This window comes from Lonchura striata, chromosome 10 (genome assembly GCF_046129695.1).
Source record: "Lonchura striata isolate bLonStr1 chromosome 10, bLonStr1.mat, whole genome shotgun sequence".
Taxonomy (NCBI): domain Eukaryota; kingdom Metazoa; phylum Chordata; class Aves; order Passeriformes; family Estrildidae; genus Lonchura; species Lonchura striata.
Window position 1 is genome coordinate 16,481,147 of NC_134612.1, and position 14,863 is coordinate 16,496,009.

General features: G+C 45.4%; 1 protein-coding gene across 1 annotated transcript in view; it reads right to left on the reverse strand.

The window, feature by feature from the left end:
* IL1RAP (interleukin 1 receptor accessory protein) overlaps positions 1-14,863 on the reverse strand; it is a 47,233-nt gene that overhangs the window by 13,158 nt on the left and 19,212 nt on the right. The window contains exons 3-8 of the mRNA XM_031505632.2: positions 6,705-6,990; positions 5,762-5,954; positions 3,868-4,033; positions 2,821-2,892; positions 1,561-1,690; positions 479-627 (exon numbers count right to left, since the gene is read on the reverse strand). Coding sequence (XP_031361492.2) covers positions 479-627; positions 1,561-1,690; positions 2,821-2,892; positions 3,868-4,033; positions 5,762-5,954; positions 6,705-6,990 — 996 coding nt within the window. The remainder of the gene's footprint in view (positions 1-478; positions 628-1,560; positions 1,691-2,820; positions 2,893-3,867; positions 4,034-5,761; positions 5,955-6,704; positions 6,991-14,863) is intronic.

Consider the following 14,863-nt stretch of genomic DNA (forward strand, 5'->3'; position numbering starts at 1 on the left):
GAATCAGTCTATACCATCCATGCTGAGGTGGCTGTATCTAGACTGCAGCATCATGACAGCAAGGAGTAAAACCAGCAAGCAGCGTGGTGTGACTGTCTCACTCCCTGAGCAGTGCCAGCAAGTGTCTTCTGGAGGACGCCAACTGGTTGTGTCGTGAAAAACCCTCACACAACCAAATAACCTGAAATAATTTCAAGCAGCCTGTGCCATGGGATAATGACAACAGATCTGTCCTTTCTCTAGCCACAAACTTGCCCATGGAGGGGGGCCCTTTGTTCCCTGCCTCCAAGAAGTGGTGCAGTATGACAGCAGTGCCTACAGAACAGACTGTGTTAGGCTGACAGGCCTGATGGAGCTGTTGTCCCCTTACTGTTTAGCAGGCAAGGCTGAAGGCAGTCCACAGCCCCTGCACAGCCCCTGCACAGCCCCTGCACAGCCCTGCACAGCCCTGCACAACCCTGCCCTGCAGGCTCCGTACCTTTCATGCGCACCACGGCCTGGCTGCGCTCCTCGCCCTTGGCGTTCCTGGCGTGGCAAGTGTAATTCCGCTTCAGCTCCTCCGCTGTGGCTTTTGCAACTGTTAGAGTCCTCACCAGAGTTTTGTCTTCAAAATCTCTAGTAATTTCACTGTAAGAGAAAAACTAGAGCATTACACATGTGAAAATGCAGCAAATTTTTAGTGACAGATATTCCTTTCCCTGATATAACCTCTTCCGTTAAAAAGGCCAAAACACATAACTTGGTATTTATAAATCAATATACACTTCAGACTGTAATACAGCTGCAGCTATTCCTTTATCTGATTTTCCTTAATATTTATTTTACTGCTCATAATTTTCTCATTGCAGCTGTGCCACATTGCCTTTTAGAGGAAATGGAAGTTCTTGCCTATAAACAAGAAGATCTCATGAACTCAAGATTCACAGCTCACGTCACATTCCCTATGCAGTCCTGGATGAGTCACTTAGTCTCTCTCTGTCTGAACTGACCGTCTGCAAAATAAGGATACAGTATTTCCTTTTGCCTTTCCTTTTCCTACATTGGTTTGCAAATCAGCTGGGGCAGTGACTGCCTTCCACTTGTAACTCAGCATCCAGTAAATGGGGCTTTGGTCCTCATTTGGGTTCTTTATGTGAATGAATCTCTATTCTTCCACATCAATACTATGTATACATAGTACATATTACATTTTTGTTTTCAGCCTCTGTTTTACTGAAACACTTTTACCCCTTATGCTATTTGGGAACACTCCTCTAAATAGAATTGCCAGCCCCTGTTTTTTAAGTCCCATAACAACGGCAGCTGTTGGCATCACTGCCAGGACCTGAACAAATGATGATGTGACCTGGTTAACAAAGCTCCCTCAAATCCATTTTGTAAGATGTGACACTGTCCAGGTCTGAAGGCCTCCTCCTGGGAGATCCTGGTGCTCATCACAGCATGGGGCAGACACAGGGGCTTCTGATTAACAGGGAGACTACACACTCCATTAGGACTGTCACATGCCTGCACCCACACAGACCCAGGGGATTAGAAATGATGGTTCACATTGTATGTTACCTTTGTGTGACTTTTATCTTGGGGTCCGTGATGTCAACCGTGTTTCTCCCATCTATGGTCCACCACACCTCAGTCCGGGAGTCCTTCAGGAATGTGAAGAAAACCTCACAGGGCAAGATAAGGTCATCACCTGCAAAGAAAGGACCATCATCTCCTAGGAGAAAAGGTATTGCAGTGCAGGAACAGCAACACCTCACTTTAATGCCTTCCAAAATCCTACCAGCCTATGCTCTGCCTCCCTTCAGGAAAGAATGAGGCCAACATCCACTTTCTGACATAAACTGTAGTAACAGCTTAACATCCCTGGACATGAGGATTTGTGACAGACAGATAAATAGAAAAAGATGTCCTGCCTTCTCAAATGTGTTACAAATTGCATGACTGCATGAAGTGACACACCCAAAGGGACATGCTCCATGCCAACCACTTCCTTGGAAGTGCTAACCAATCCCACTGCACATGGAACAGATGCCATAAAGTGAAGGCTCAAGCTCCACAAAAGTATTTTGGAAATACTTCTTCAGGAATTTGACTTCTGCTCAAGATCAGACTTGGGAGTGTGAATATCTTGATGATCAGTAAGTCATTTTATCTTACAGAGGACTATGGATGAAATCTGACCTGAGCCAAAAGAGCTGTTCTTTATGGTGAATACTCTGCTGCTAATCATCATCATTGCCACTACATTTATTACAGCAATGTAATGGGACATAATCCATTTGATATAAGGAAATGCTCCAAAAAGCTATTAGGCAAAACTGACAGTGTTGGGGAAGGGGTGAGGGAAAGGGTGTGGTTACCCCATTACCCAGTGCTGTGAGGTCAGCAAAAGGAGAGCTGTCATTAATTAGGAAGTCATCAGCCAAAAAAAGAGGACATGATCAAGAATTGGCTAGAAGACTAAAGCCACTCTAGGGGTGAATGAGGGAGGATGGGAGCAAACCACTGCCAGGGCCAGGGCTGAAACAAGGTCCTACAGGAATTCTCTTAAGCAGCTGAGTGTCCCCATTTCATCTGCTTCTGCAGCTGCAGTTCTGTATCATCATGCCTGAATATCTGTCTTCAGTTTTGCTTGCAAAAAATCAGCTTTTAAAGCTGTGCTCTCCAGCAAAAACTAGCATCCCACACTGTCCACCAGGCAACCCGTGGCAGCTCGAGGGGTCTGTGAGGGAAAGCACCGGGGATGCAGTGGCAGGGTACAGCTTTGTGCCTGGCTGGGTCTCCCTGTCCCACTGGCACGCTGTGGGTGTTGCACTTTACCTGCTTCCAGTTCGTACACAACTTTCTCATTTGGAGAGGTGAACTGTGGTGGCAAGGCCTTGTTTGGAGATCCTGCAGGAGACAACAGAGAGCCCCCATGGGGCCCCAGACTTCATGAAAATCTGGAATCCTTGCACCCTCACTTCCTGATGCCCTCGCGCCACACTGCACATTCCCCCAGCTAACTCATGATGCATTCCTACTGTGGAGTTCTGTGCACACACAAATCTAATCCTAGTCCCCAAACTCGGGGCCAGGTCCAGTTTTTAAGGCTCCCCCAAAGTTTAGGTAAGATAGTTTGAGCCTCTCACGCGAGAAGAGCTCCATAACCTTCTCATCCCCCACAAGGCATAACCTGCACCAGTTTCTTTTTACTGCTACTTCTAAAAAATAAAATACAAACCTCATTTCGTGTCACAAATATGTATTTCAACCCTTAAAACAGCTGTTTCCATGGAACTCAGAATGTATCCTAGGTTTTTAAACCTAGGATACATTCTGAGGTTTTTAAATGCTCACTAGGTTTTTAAACTCTGCAAATCGCTGGCAGGTAGGCTGAGCCTCTGTGCCTGAGATGGATGTGTCCAAGCAGTGGGTACCTGGAGCTCTGCCTAGTTGATTAGTAGTTTCAACCCCAGCACAAATGGCTTTGAGATTTGAAGAAGATCAAGACAAGTTGGCTATGAAGTGACAATCCCACAAATAGTGAGGAGCAAGGGGCACAGGAGACCACGAGCAGGAGTGCCAAGGTTATGCATTCACATGCCAGCAGAGGGTACCCCTGGCCATCTCATGGGCTGAACCTCAGCAGCCTGAGACTGGCCACTCTGTGTTTGGGGCATTTGACAAGGTGGTAGGAGAGACATCTACTGCAGTATGCTCTGGACAGTCACACAAGTCTGACCCCAGCATGAAAAACACCGTCAGGTCAGCTGGATAATGCAGATTAACTACAACCACAAATGGATCCTGCAACAACTCTCCCAGCCATTTTTACTACTTCTGAAGTCACCACATGCATTTTACACATTTTAAAGTCATTCTTACCCACCACCTTCATCTTTATGGTTCTGGTGAGATTATAGGTTCTTCCGTGGTCCTTGAATGTCACAATGCAAGTGTAATTCCCTTTATACGCACTGCGGACAATGCCAATGACAAGCTTGGGCCCTTGGGGATATCGCTCATGGAAACCATCCACCCAGTTGCAATCCTGGAGTCAGGCAGAAAAACACTTGAGTTTGGGACTCAAAAGTACAGATATTGGTTTAAATGCTTCTACAAAGATCTGGTTTAAACTATTAATATGGCATTTGTGATCATGATGTAGGTGAGACCTAAATACCATGAACTTCGAGCATGTTGGAGTATAGACTGCTATGTTCACCTTGAAAATGAATGATGAAGCAGATCACCCTAATAACTTTATCCCACTTTAAACACAGACAATTTTATAAAGGAGAGATCTCTGATCCAGAAGTACCTTGGCAATCAAAGTGAGCACCTCAGCAAAGTGAAGAATAAAGTAAAAAGTGATAAGAAGAAAATGATGACATATCCACAAACGGATACTAAGACTAAAGGACATGTACCCCATTGATGTCCATCTTTCGGGACTAATCAAGCTCTCCTGGCTGCCTTCAGCTGAGGATGAGGCCCCAGAATTTGCAAATAGCAAACGAGAATCTATAGTACATAAACCTTAATAACTCCTCTCTTTCTGTCAGGCAAGGCAGGAAAACTGCCAAAATACCAAGCTGGAGATCCCTTTTCAGAAAGAGGTTATGCAGATAACATCTTGATTGTCATAAAACCCAAAGATGTGCACATTTTCTAAGAGATTATTTTTGAATGGTACATTTCCAAATCTGATACATCCTAATGGGGTAGTTTAAGACAGGGGTCATATACCATTTTTAATGATTTTTATTAGGCATGAGATGACTTGCTGCCTGAAAAATTACTTCCAAGGGGCGTTTTGTTTCATTCTGCTAATTGCTTGCTGAGATGTGAATTTCAATGAATGATATAAATAAAGCATTTAAACTACTGGAGTGAAATGGCTTCTCTTGATACAAGAGGAAGTTTTTCCTGAAGGGTTTTAGAGGTGGGGTTTTCCTTTTGGGTCTTTTTATTTTTTTTTTAAATCAGCAGATACATTTTGTTGTCAATTGTCAATTGTTGACAATTTCCCCTATTATTAAATTAATTTATACAAAATCTTCTATCTAGAAATACAAAAGCACTTTATAGGATGTTATTAAAGAATTTATTCCCATAACTCTCAGACTTTACATCCCCTGAGACTTCTTATTCTCTACTGACTAAAGGCATCCACCTAGAGAAAAAGAGTGAAATCAAATTTAATTAAATTGAGCAGTAATTCTGTAGGCAAGAGCCTGAGGATGTCTGGAGACAGTCTAATAATCAGAAAAGTATGAAGGGTGGGGTAGAGATGCATCAGAAAAGAGGTTTGCTGAATTGTGTCAAACAGGACACGCATTGTCTTTGCAGAGCCTGATGTACAATTTCACTTCCTGACCTCAGAGGATTTTGGAAAGGATGCAATTTTCATTAACAGGTGGGGGTTTTTAAAGAAGAGGGAATATGAATGACAGTTTCCTTTACAGCAAAGTGAGAGGCTCACACACAGCAGGTCAGGCACACTGCCCATAACTGAACTGAGCCACCTAAATCCCTCTTAGGAGTATTTTTCACTTGTGCATGCTGGTCAAAAAAGCTTCAGTGTTAGCTCTGAATTTCTTTCCAAGAGCAGTTTTATCCTTGAACTCAATGGAAGAAGAGCTCTTAAAATTAGTAAAGCTTCATTAACAGTATCACCACTGGGGAGACTCTGAAACACAGTTCCATGACTGTCATGCCAACCACTGCTTTTTCACACACACCACTGCATCCCCCTGCTGCCCAAGTAATTTCTTACCAGATACCACTTGACAGTTGGTGTCACACTGGCAGGGTAAAACCCATCAATATCTGGACATGTGATCTTCTGGTTGGCATGCTCCAAGTAGAACATCTCCTCAGTGGGTTTTATGGAATGGCTCACACAAGAGTGCTGGTCTTTTGGAACAACTTCCAAGGGAAAAGCAACTTTGCTGCAGTAGGTTGTGTTCCTAAGGGTGGACGAGAACAGGGCTGATTAGTTGAAATTTGTTTACTCCTACAGCAGTGGAGTGGAATGAAATAAAAATTACATCTGCAATAACAAGCATCATAGTACTGATGAGGTATGTACAGCCTTAGTTGACTCATTTATAAATGGGAAAGAAAACCCCACCAGAAGTAGCCACACAAGCTCACAAAAGCCTATAAAGATGACTAACAAGCAACATCCACTCCCCTGCTGCTAAAGCAGATCATAAGGTCAAAGACACAGACAAAAGACAACGTGAGGAAGATCAAAAAGAGCTCTTACGCATAGCAGATGCTACGTACATTTTGCACCACAGTTAGAGACACTTTTAATTTCCTAGAAGTCTGAATCTCATGAATCTTTGCCAAATTAGCGTGCAGTCAAAACATTACCCCTGCATCTGAAGCTATTTTTACTCTAGACATGCAGATCACTTCTTAATGGTGAGTGCCTGTGGATTTTGCCATGGGCACAGCAATAATATTTTCACGGACACTTGCAGCAAGGAGAGGCACGCTCATTAGTGTCTGCAAGGCTCCAAGCATTATCGCCATGTAAATTGGCTCAGCACTGAGCAGTCCTATAATTGCAACATTCTTTTCCCATTAATGCTTTTGTAAATGGCAGTCTCCCCACAGAAAGTTCTGGTGCTAACAGCATCATTTCCTCACCTCCACAAAAGTTCTTTGCTTGCACTGAAGATGTACAGAAACTGCACCACACAACCTACCTGAGCATGCAGGTGTAATTCCCAGTGTCATTGAGAAGAGCAGGCCAGAACCAAAGGGTGTCTTTATCCTTACTGATGTGATTGTCAGGGAGACGATAATTAATGGGCTCCTCCAGATCCCGGTCCTGCGCGATCCTGTACCAGATCAGGGTTAAGCCAGCAGAATGGGCTGTGCTATAGTTGTACTTCAAGAAGGTCTCGAAAAGTGGGCATTTGATCTTGGCAGGTTCCCCATCATAAATCTGGATCTGCTTCATGGTGTCCACACCCCAGTCATCGCAGCGTTCTGCAGCCAGGAAGAACAAGGTGCCTTAGGCTTGCAAGTCAGCAGGAGGAAAACAGTTCTGCCCGCGCTCCCCACAGCCCCTGGTTCTGTCCCCGTTAAAATCAGAGACAAAACTGTAGTGTTTTCAATGAAAGCAAACGGAGCTTTTATAAAACAGAGCAAGAACATTGTGTTCATTTATAGAGAACTTGGAAACTTCTGTTTTCATTTGTATACCTCCTACGTTTATGCCAAGCTATTTATCTCTCATCAGGACAATAGAATAGGATATTCCTGCATAAAACCAGGCTTCCTACAGAGCTCCAAGAAAATTTACCACAAAAGTCTTATGTGGGAAGATAAAATTTGGATGACAATGCCAGAGGTGTGTGTGCATCCATACACAATGATAGGGAAGATGGAAACAGACGTGCTGAACTAGGAGGAAAAAGAAAAAAAAAATCAAACATCAACCCTCCCCTAGAGCTGTGGGTCACTTTTCCTGCCAGAAGAAGCTGGACTGTGGGTTACAGAAGTGAGGACTGTCTTTCCTGTGATGGACTGATGTGACACCTGTGCACACCAGCATAACACAATGAGTACAAGCAGTAATAAGTGACACTGGAAGACTGTTGATAGTGAAGTGTAGAAATGGAGCCAAGGGGGCAGAAGGGTCAGTACAGAGCAGGGAGCAGCAGGTTCTCTTGTATTCCCAGGCAGTGCCCAGGTGCAAACCCCAAGCACAGTTCAACAACAGCCAGTAGCTCAGTGTGGCTCACAGCAGACTTGGACTGACACAGAAAACAGCCAACATGAAAAAAATAAAAAGCTGTGTAGAGCTTTTTTTCTTTAATTACTTTCTTTAAAAAATATTCTTGTCATTGGCAGATTCACCACAAAAAGCACAGTCCAAACCCATTTCTCTTCCAAGGACTCTTCTCCACTCCATTCCTCCTACCCATCAGGATGTCCAGGCAGGCAGGGACTCGGTGCAAGCAAAGCACAGTCCCAGGGTGTCAGCAAACCTGGGAGCAACCTGCACTGTCAGAGCCAACTGAGACACACGGAGAAGCTGCTGTCACTGCACCTCCTGCCTCCCCACGCTGACAAGGCAGAGCACAGCATGGCACACTTCCCAGTGCCTCTCTTGGAGCTGCTGGGAGGCATTTGCTAGGGCAGCCTGACGTCTGAGAACCCAAAATGAGTCAAACAGGAGAGGGGTGTGCTGCCTGCAGCAATCCTTGGGAGCAGTGTCTCAGCACATCACACACAGGCTCACCAGAGAGGACACTGCAAAGCCTCTCCCATTTGCAGATATTAGAAGAACTCAGACTGAGAGGAGAAACAGAATACAATCTGCTCTTTGAGCCCAATTCTTCTGAATTCTTCTGAACTGACTTCACTGGCCCAAAGCAGATTTCTGGCATTTATTCTCCCCTAAATAGACAGCAGGATGTAGCTTGCTCCCAAATTCATACTTAATTAAAAAAAGCAGAGATAAACCTTTGAGAAGACAAGCCTGCAGCACTTAAATGCAGTAATGCTAACTCCTATGGCTCAGCAATGGTTAGTCATGGGCAGGAGGAATCTGGGCCAGTAAGAATAGAAATGTTTTCTGGCGGGTTTACACATAAATGTAAATGCAAGCTGCACTGCTCCTCCTGCAGTATGCCAAACACCCATATGACAGAGTGCTACTTCTGGAGGAAGAGAATGAATTGGGCTAGGACGAGGCGGTGAAGCTACCCAGAACACAAACATTTGCTCAGAAGAACCCCAAACCCAAATATCTAGAGAGTGCTCATCATCTAAAAACATACAGATCTTTCAAAAGTGCACAGCATCACACACCATGGCTGCTACCACAGGCAGTGCCAAGGCTTGTTCTCAAAGACCAAACCACTGCTGGAAGCCTCGCACCCTGGGAAGGAGCATAATGACCCATCACCGCAATGATCAGGGCAAACTGGAACCAGCAGACTGCTTGATGCTGGTGGGGCCAAGAACTGGGCATGGTCAAGTGTCCTTAGAGTGGTAATGAGACAAATGAGCCTGCAGAGACTGCCTGCCTGCCAGCTGCATGATGAAGCATGGACTGCTACTCATGGAGACAGGGCATTTTTTTTATAAAGAAAGGCCTCCCCTCTGAAAGGAGCAGACCTGGCTCTGTAAATCTGCATGCCCAGGTTCTCTTCCCAGCATCTGACTTGTGTCTCCTCTTGGGCTGCATAAAGGCAAATCACCCTTATTACTTCAAATGGCAGGACTGGGGAGAGAAGAAACTATATAAAACATTACTGTACTGAAATTCTTGGAGTCAAGATCAATGAAATTTGCAATCATGAGCAGCTCTGCATTTTGCAACAGCCCATAAATCAGCACTGTAAAACTACTTACCCGTTCAACCTGAATGAGTTACTGAAAATAAAAACAACTATTTTCTTTTTTTTTCCTTCCTACTTTTCTTTAAAACAATGCCCAGTTTCCCTTCTCCCTGTGCCATGCTGACAGTTCCACTGATGTTTCTACAGTTTGGGGTGTTTTACTCCCAAGACAGCTGAGCTCTGCCTGATATAATGTGTGAGAACTGCAGGGCACCCCTCACACACACCTTTGTGAGCCTCCTCCTCCTCAGCTGTGATGGTGCTCTTCTCCCTGTGACAACAGCAACCTTTGCTGTGCTGGCACTTCTGCAGCAGAGCCCAGCAGATGGGGCAACATGTTCACACACATCATTAAGTAAAGGGAATATTTACATTATTATTGCTATAATTTTATTTGCATCCAACAGCTCCCCACAACATTTTGTGCTCCTTCTACTATTTTAAGGTCTACTGGATATTCAGAGCCTACTTGCTGCTAACATCAGCATGCAACTACTTGTAGTACTGATTCCAGCAACAATGTGATTTGAAGGAGCACTGCAGAAAAAGGATGCAAGGATCCAGTTCTAATTGTCAGAAACAGCACTAACTTCTATGGTGCTATGCCATTTTTAACAACTCACACTTGTTTTCACTGGCTGAGCCTCAGAAGTGAGTTTTTTCTCTCTTGAAACATTTCCTGCACAAAACACCTGCTGGAGTTAAGAGCAGCTCCCAATTAAATCAACTGGGATCAGAATTCATGCTGTGACTCCAGAGGTTCTCTAACAAATGGAAACTAGTGAGAAGATGGAGCTATATCCAACTCCACATCTCTTCTATGCTGCAGCAAATGGAGCACTACACATATACCTGAGGGACAGAGTAGAATTCTCTAAAAATACACCATCCCACAAATGCACAATCCTAGAAATGCCTCTGCAAAACGATTTTGAAAGAAGCCACCTTGTGCTCAGTACCAATCAAGAGCACTGCAGCTCCCTTGACCCCTCTTACAGCTGAATGCCCTGCAGTTACACAGCGAGCCCATGACCCACAACAGGTGGGGTCTCACCAGAACAGAGTAGAGGGGCAGAATCACCTCCCTTGACCTCCTGGCCACACTTCTTTTGTTGTGACCCATGACACAGCTGGCTTTTTGGGGCTGCCAAGTCATATCTCAACAGCTTGCTACTGTCTTCATCTGTCCCTGCTGCATTAGCTTAAAGCAAAGCTGGTATGAGTCAGCCTCTACCCGGGGGCACAGCAAGGCCAGCCTGTTATCATGATGCACAAATCAGCATTGATAAGGCAGAAAAAGCTGATCACACAAAGCAATTAAGCAAGAATTAATCATTACTGCCTTAAAAAAAAATTTCCTCACCACCATCTTTCAAACTCAGTCAGTGAGAAGGAAGGAGAGGAAGCCAGGCTGAAGGAGAAGCCATGCTGTGAGCACAGGAGGCACCAGCTGTGGCCAGAACTCCCGTGGGTGCATCTCCCATTTATGCCAGTGCCAGGAGCACCCACTCTCCCCACTGTGTCTGCATTCTTCCTTCTCCACCCTGCACGAGACCACCCCCTGTTCCCTGGCTGTGTTCTCTGCTTAGTAGCATCCCATCTGACCATACAACAGGGCAGAAGAAGAGAAGCATGGAACAAAACAAATGAGAGGCTCTGCCCTTAAGTGGAAGAAGAGGCACAAACCAAAACACGCTGAGATGGGTGGGAATGACACAGAAGTTGGGTCAGGCCCAGCCAAGATCAGCTGGCTCTCACCGTTTGCTCTCACTACTTCTGCAGCAGTGACAGTGGCCACAGAACACCTCAAAACTGGTTGTAGCTGAATGCTGCCTTGGAGGCTCAGCCTAGAAGCTGTGCCAACTCTGCAGAATTTATAATCTCACTTCCAGCGGAAACGCATCCAAAGAGGCCTCTCATAACCCCACTGCCTTCCTCCCACAGCCTCTCCAGTAGAGCAAGGAGGTGGAAGTGGTCCTGGCACAAACCTCCTACACAGCCCAACCCCATCCAAGCAGTTCTGTGATGGCACTGGTGACATGGTTTTACACTTCTCCCAGGTTTCATCGTATTCATCCTGTGCTGCCACTGAGCCGTGGTGCTCCCACAGAATTCTCTCATCTGGACTCTGCACACTAGGATGGAGACTCTCTCTCTCCCAAAGTGCTTTTATCATTTGAATAGGTACAGCAGCTCAGAAAATAGGAAGGAAAAGGACCTTCTGTTGTAGCATAGTTCAGTTTTGAAAAGCACCTGTACATGGCAGTTGATTAACTTTAGACCCTTAATGTCTAATTTAAACAGATGTGAAAACCTGCTTTGGCCAAAGTCATGGAAAACAAGCTGACTGCAATAAACATTTGTTGACTTCAGGGGAAGCAGCCAAAGCAAGACATACAAAAAACTATGGCTCTGTAATGGAGCCCAAAGCTTCTGACTCTAAATCGCCTTTTTTCATCAAGCACAGCCTGTAACGTGGGGTAGTCTTTATTTGTGTCTCTTAGAACTCCTCCACAGTGAGCTCTGTGACTTCACTCTCTATCTGTGCATAAAGCTGTTTACTGCATGTGGCAGAGTATTTTGGTTACCCCCAGCAACTGGGCCAAAAAAAAAAAACCCTAAAAAATTTTATATTCAGATTTCTCTAGCAAGCTTGACATATTTTTCTAGAGGCTTTCTTTAAATTTGAGATCAAAACGATAAAGGTAGGGGCATGAACTGCTTCTCTGAAGGATAAGAAGAGCAAACAGCTACTTTCAATCCCACTTCATTGAGAAAATTTATGCGTGAAGCAAAGCAGAGCAGCATAGGAAGAGGAGAGGGACAGGAAATGGAACACCCCATTGCAAAGTCATCTGCAGGAGAGGCAGCATGAAAATGGGGTTTATCTGATCAGCATCACTGCTGAGCTGTGCTTAAGCTGGCAGGGGCTCTTGTGTGCCTGGGACACCGCACTGGGACTTGACAAGGTCCAGGCTAACTCCTGGCTCTGCCAAAGGCTTGCTTAGCTAAACCCACACAGCCCAGTTAGCCTGCTTTAAAATACAGTCAGCAATTCCTGCCTGTCCATCCCACAGGGATGTCTGCATTACAAAGATGCTGCAGCAGTTGTCCTCGGACAAGGATGGCACCCAAACAAACACAGCAGGCAGTAAAACACACTACAAGGGTCCATGAGTCCAGCAGTCACCTGGGTGCCACAAAAGCTCTGACAGAGACAGCAAAACCCTGCAGCTGTGGCAGGGGGACCTGACAGCTCCCTGAGGCCCTATTTGATACACACACAGGAGCAAAAGTGACTGTTCAATCCTGTATCAGCAGCACACCCAGAAAGGGCTGCTTTCCTCCACACACCTGCACTTCCACGCAGATAGGCCACACCATGATGCCTGCACAGAGCTCACCCCTCACAACCCATTTCCTCAGCTGACAAGAAGCAGACATGATGTTTTATCTCCTCAGTGAGCACAGCTCTGGCTGGTGTGGAGGGAGGCTGGTGGCTGTGGGGACAATCTGCACCCAGGTCAGCTCTGCTCCACGGGTTTTATCTCCATCCACTCAGGGGTTGTGCAGCTTTCAACACCCTCAGTGTCAATGACTTCATGCCTCCAAGTGCCATAAACTTCTACAACCACAGTAGCTCACAGATGGGTATGGATGGTTATAAAATCACGTCCTAAATTAGGACAGCAAGAAGCAGAGATTGGAAGAGTAGGAGGAAGTCAGGAAATCCCAGGAGATGATGGTGGGGGAGGGATTTAGTCTCTTTAAAAAACAATAATGCAGTTTAATCTGTTTTTCTTTTGACTTTACACACTAAAATAAGCTTCTCAGCTTCTGGGGCTGTCACAAATCATAAAGAAAATAAAGCAACTGGAACCCCATCAGTAGAGCAAGAGCTATATAGTAATAATCCTGAGGAGCTGCACAGGGCTTTCCACCTTCAAAGTGTTTTACAGATGGTAGTTTATTAATCTGCAAATTTCCCCTGGCCAAAAGTAACTGTTCTGCCTCTCTGCTAAGCATGAGATCCACAGTGCAGTTCAGCACTTGGGAGAGAGTGCAGGCAGTGGCTCTGACCTCTGGAGCTAGACCTCTGTTTCTTTCTCACTGCAGCCAGAACTCCACTGCTCCAGCCACCACCTGAACACAGAAGCATTGATGACATCTGGCACTTTGGAGCCAACTTCAGAGCAGACAAAACCAAAGTAGCTGAAAGCCTCTGATATGGGGGAGTGTAAATAGACATGTTCACAATCCAAAAAATAACAGCAAATCCTGAAATAAAGCTCCCAGGAGAGAAACTCCTGGCTGCCTTCCAGCCACTACCTGCCATGCCTGGGTATCATTCTGGCCCAGTCCTGGGCTCATCCTACCACACAGCCTGTCTGATAGCCCCCAGGGGAGCTACAGAGGCATTTCCTATGCACACATGATGATTCCCCCTACCAAAGGGCTATTTATGCACAACAGGTACCTGCTCACACTACATGGGTCCATTAGATAATCAGCATGAGGCTGCTCCTCCTCTCCTGGCAGCAATATTCTTCTGCTTTTGCAATTCCCTAAGATAGTGCTCCCAATCACGGTCACCTCCCCAGCCCTCACACTACAAAAGCTCTTGGAGGGTGAAGAGAGCAGCCTGGTTAGCAGAGAGGAAAAAATGGAACAAGAAGCCACATCTTATTTATAAGTTGGTATCTAACATTGGCCAGTTTCATTCAGAAACAAGAAGATAACATTATTCTGTATTCATAGTGGCTGTTATGTTCTTTGAGTGGTCTTTCATCTCTTTTGAGCCAGTGTATATTTATATGACTTCAGCAGTGCCAAAGAAACTACTGTACAACCAGACCCGGGTCCATCGGTTTTGTTATCCTTCCCTGGCTATCAGAACATCTGGGCTCATTAAACATCCTAAACATGAGTTCCATCTTAAGGATGCATTAGCTAGGCAAGGAAAGCACAAGACCTTGACTTGCACTGTAAACACTGACCAAAGGTCATGAGTGATGCACTCGTGCACTCCACACACTGCAGATCACGTATATTCTCAGGACTAGGAAAAGATCTGCCCACGCGTTCAGCGCGAGCGAACAGAAGACTCAGGCACCAATTCAGTCTCAGGCTCTACATCTCTTACTCTACACTACTCAGATCACATTTCTTCCCTCATACAGCTTGCACCTCCCTTTCAGCAACTGATTTTGTTTCAGCACCAGCCTCCATACGCAGCAGAAACAGCAGAGCCCAGAGAACAGATGTTTAGAGCCACAGTGCTGTAGGCAAAATCTGGAGGGGAAATAAAGTTTGTGGGTTTGCCTCTCCAGTAGGAAGCAGGGTGAAGCATAATGCTAAAGCTTTCTGACACACTGCCAGAGAGACTGACAGCCATAGTGGCTTAACTGGAGGGAAAGGCCACTTGCAGCCAGAGCAATGATGGTATTTTTAGAGCTGAAATTTAACAAGTGTTGGTTCCTCACCTCCTCTGTAAGCTCATAGAACTTGGG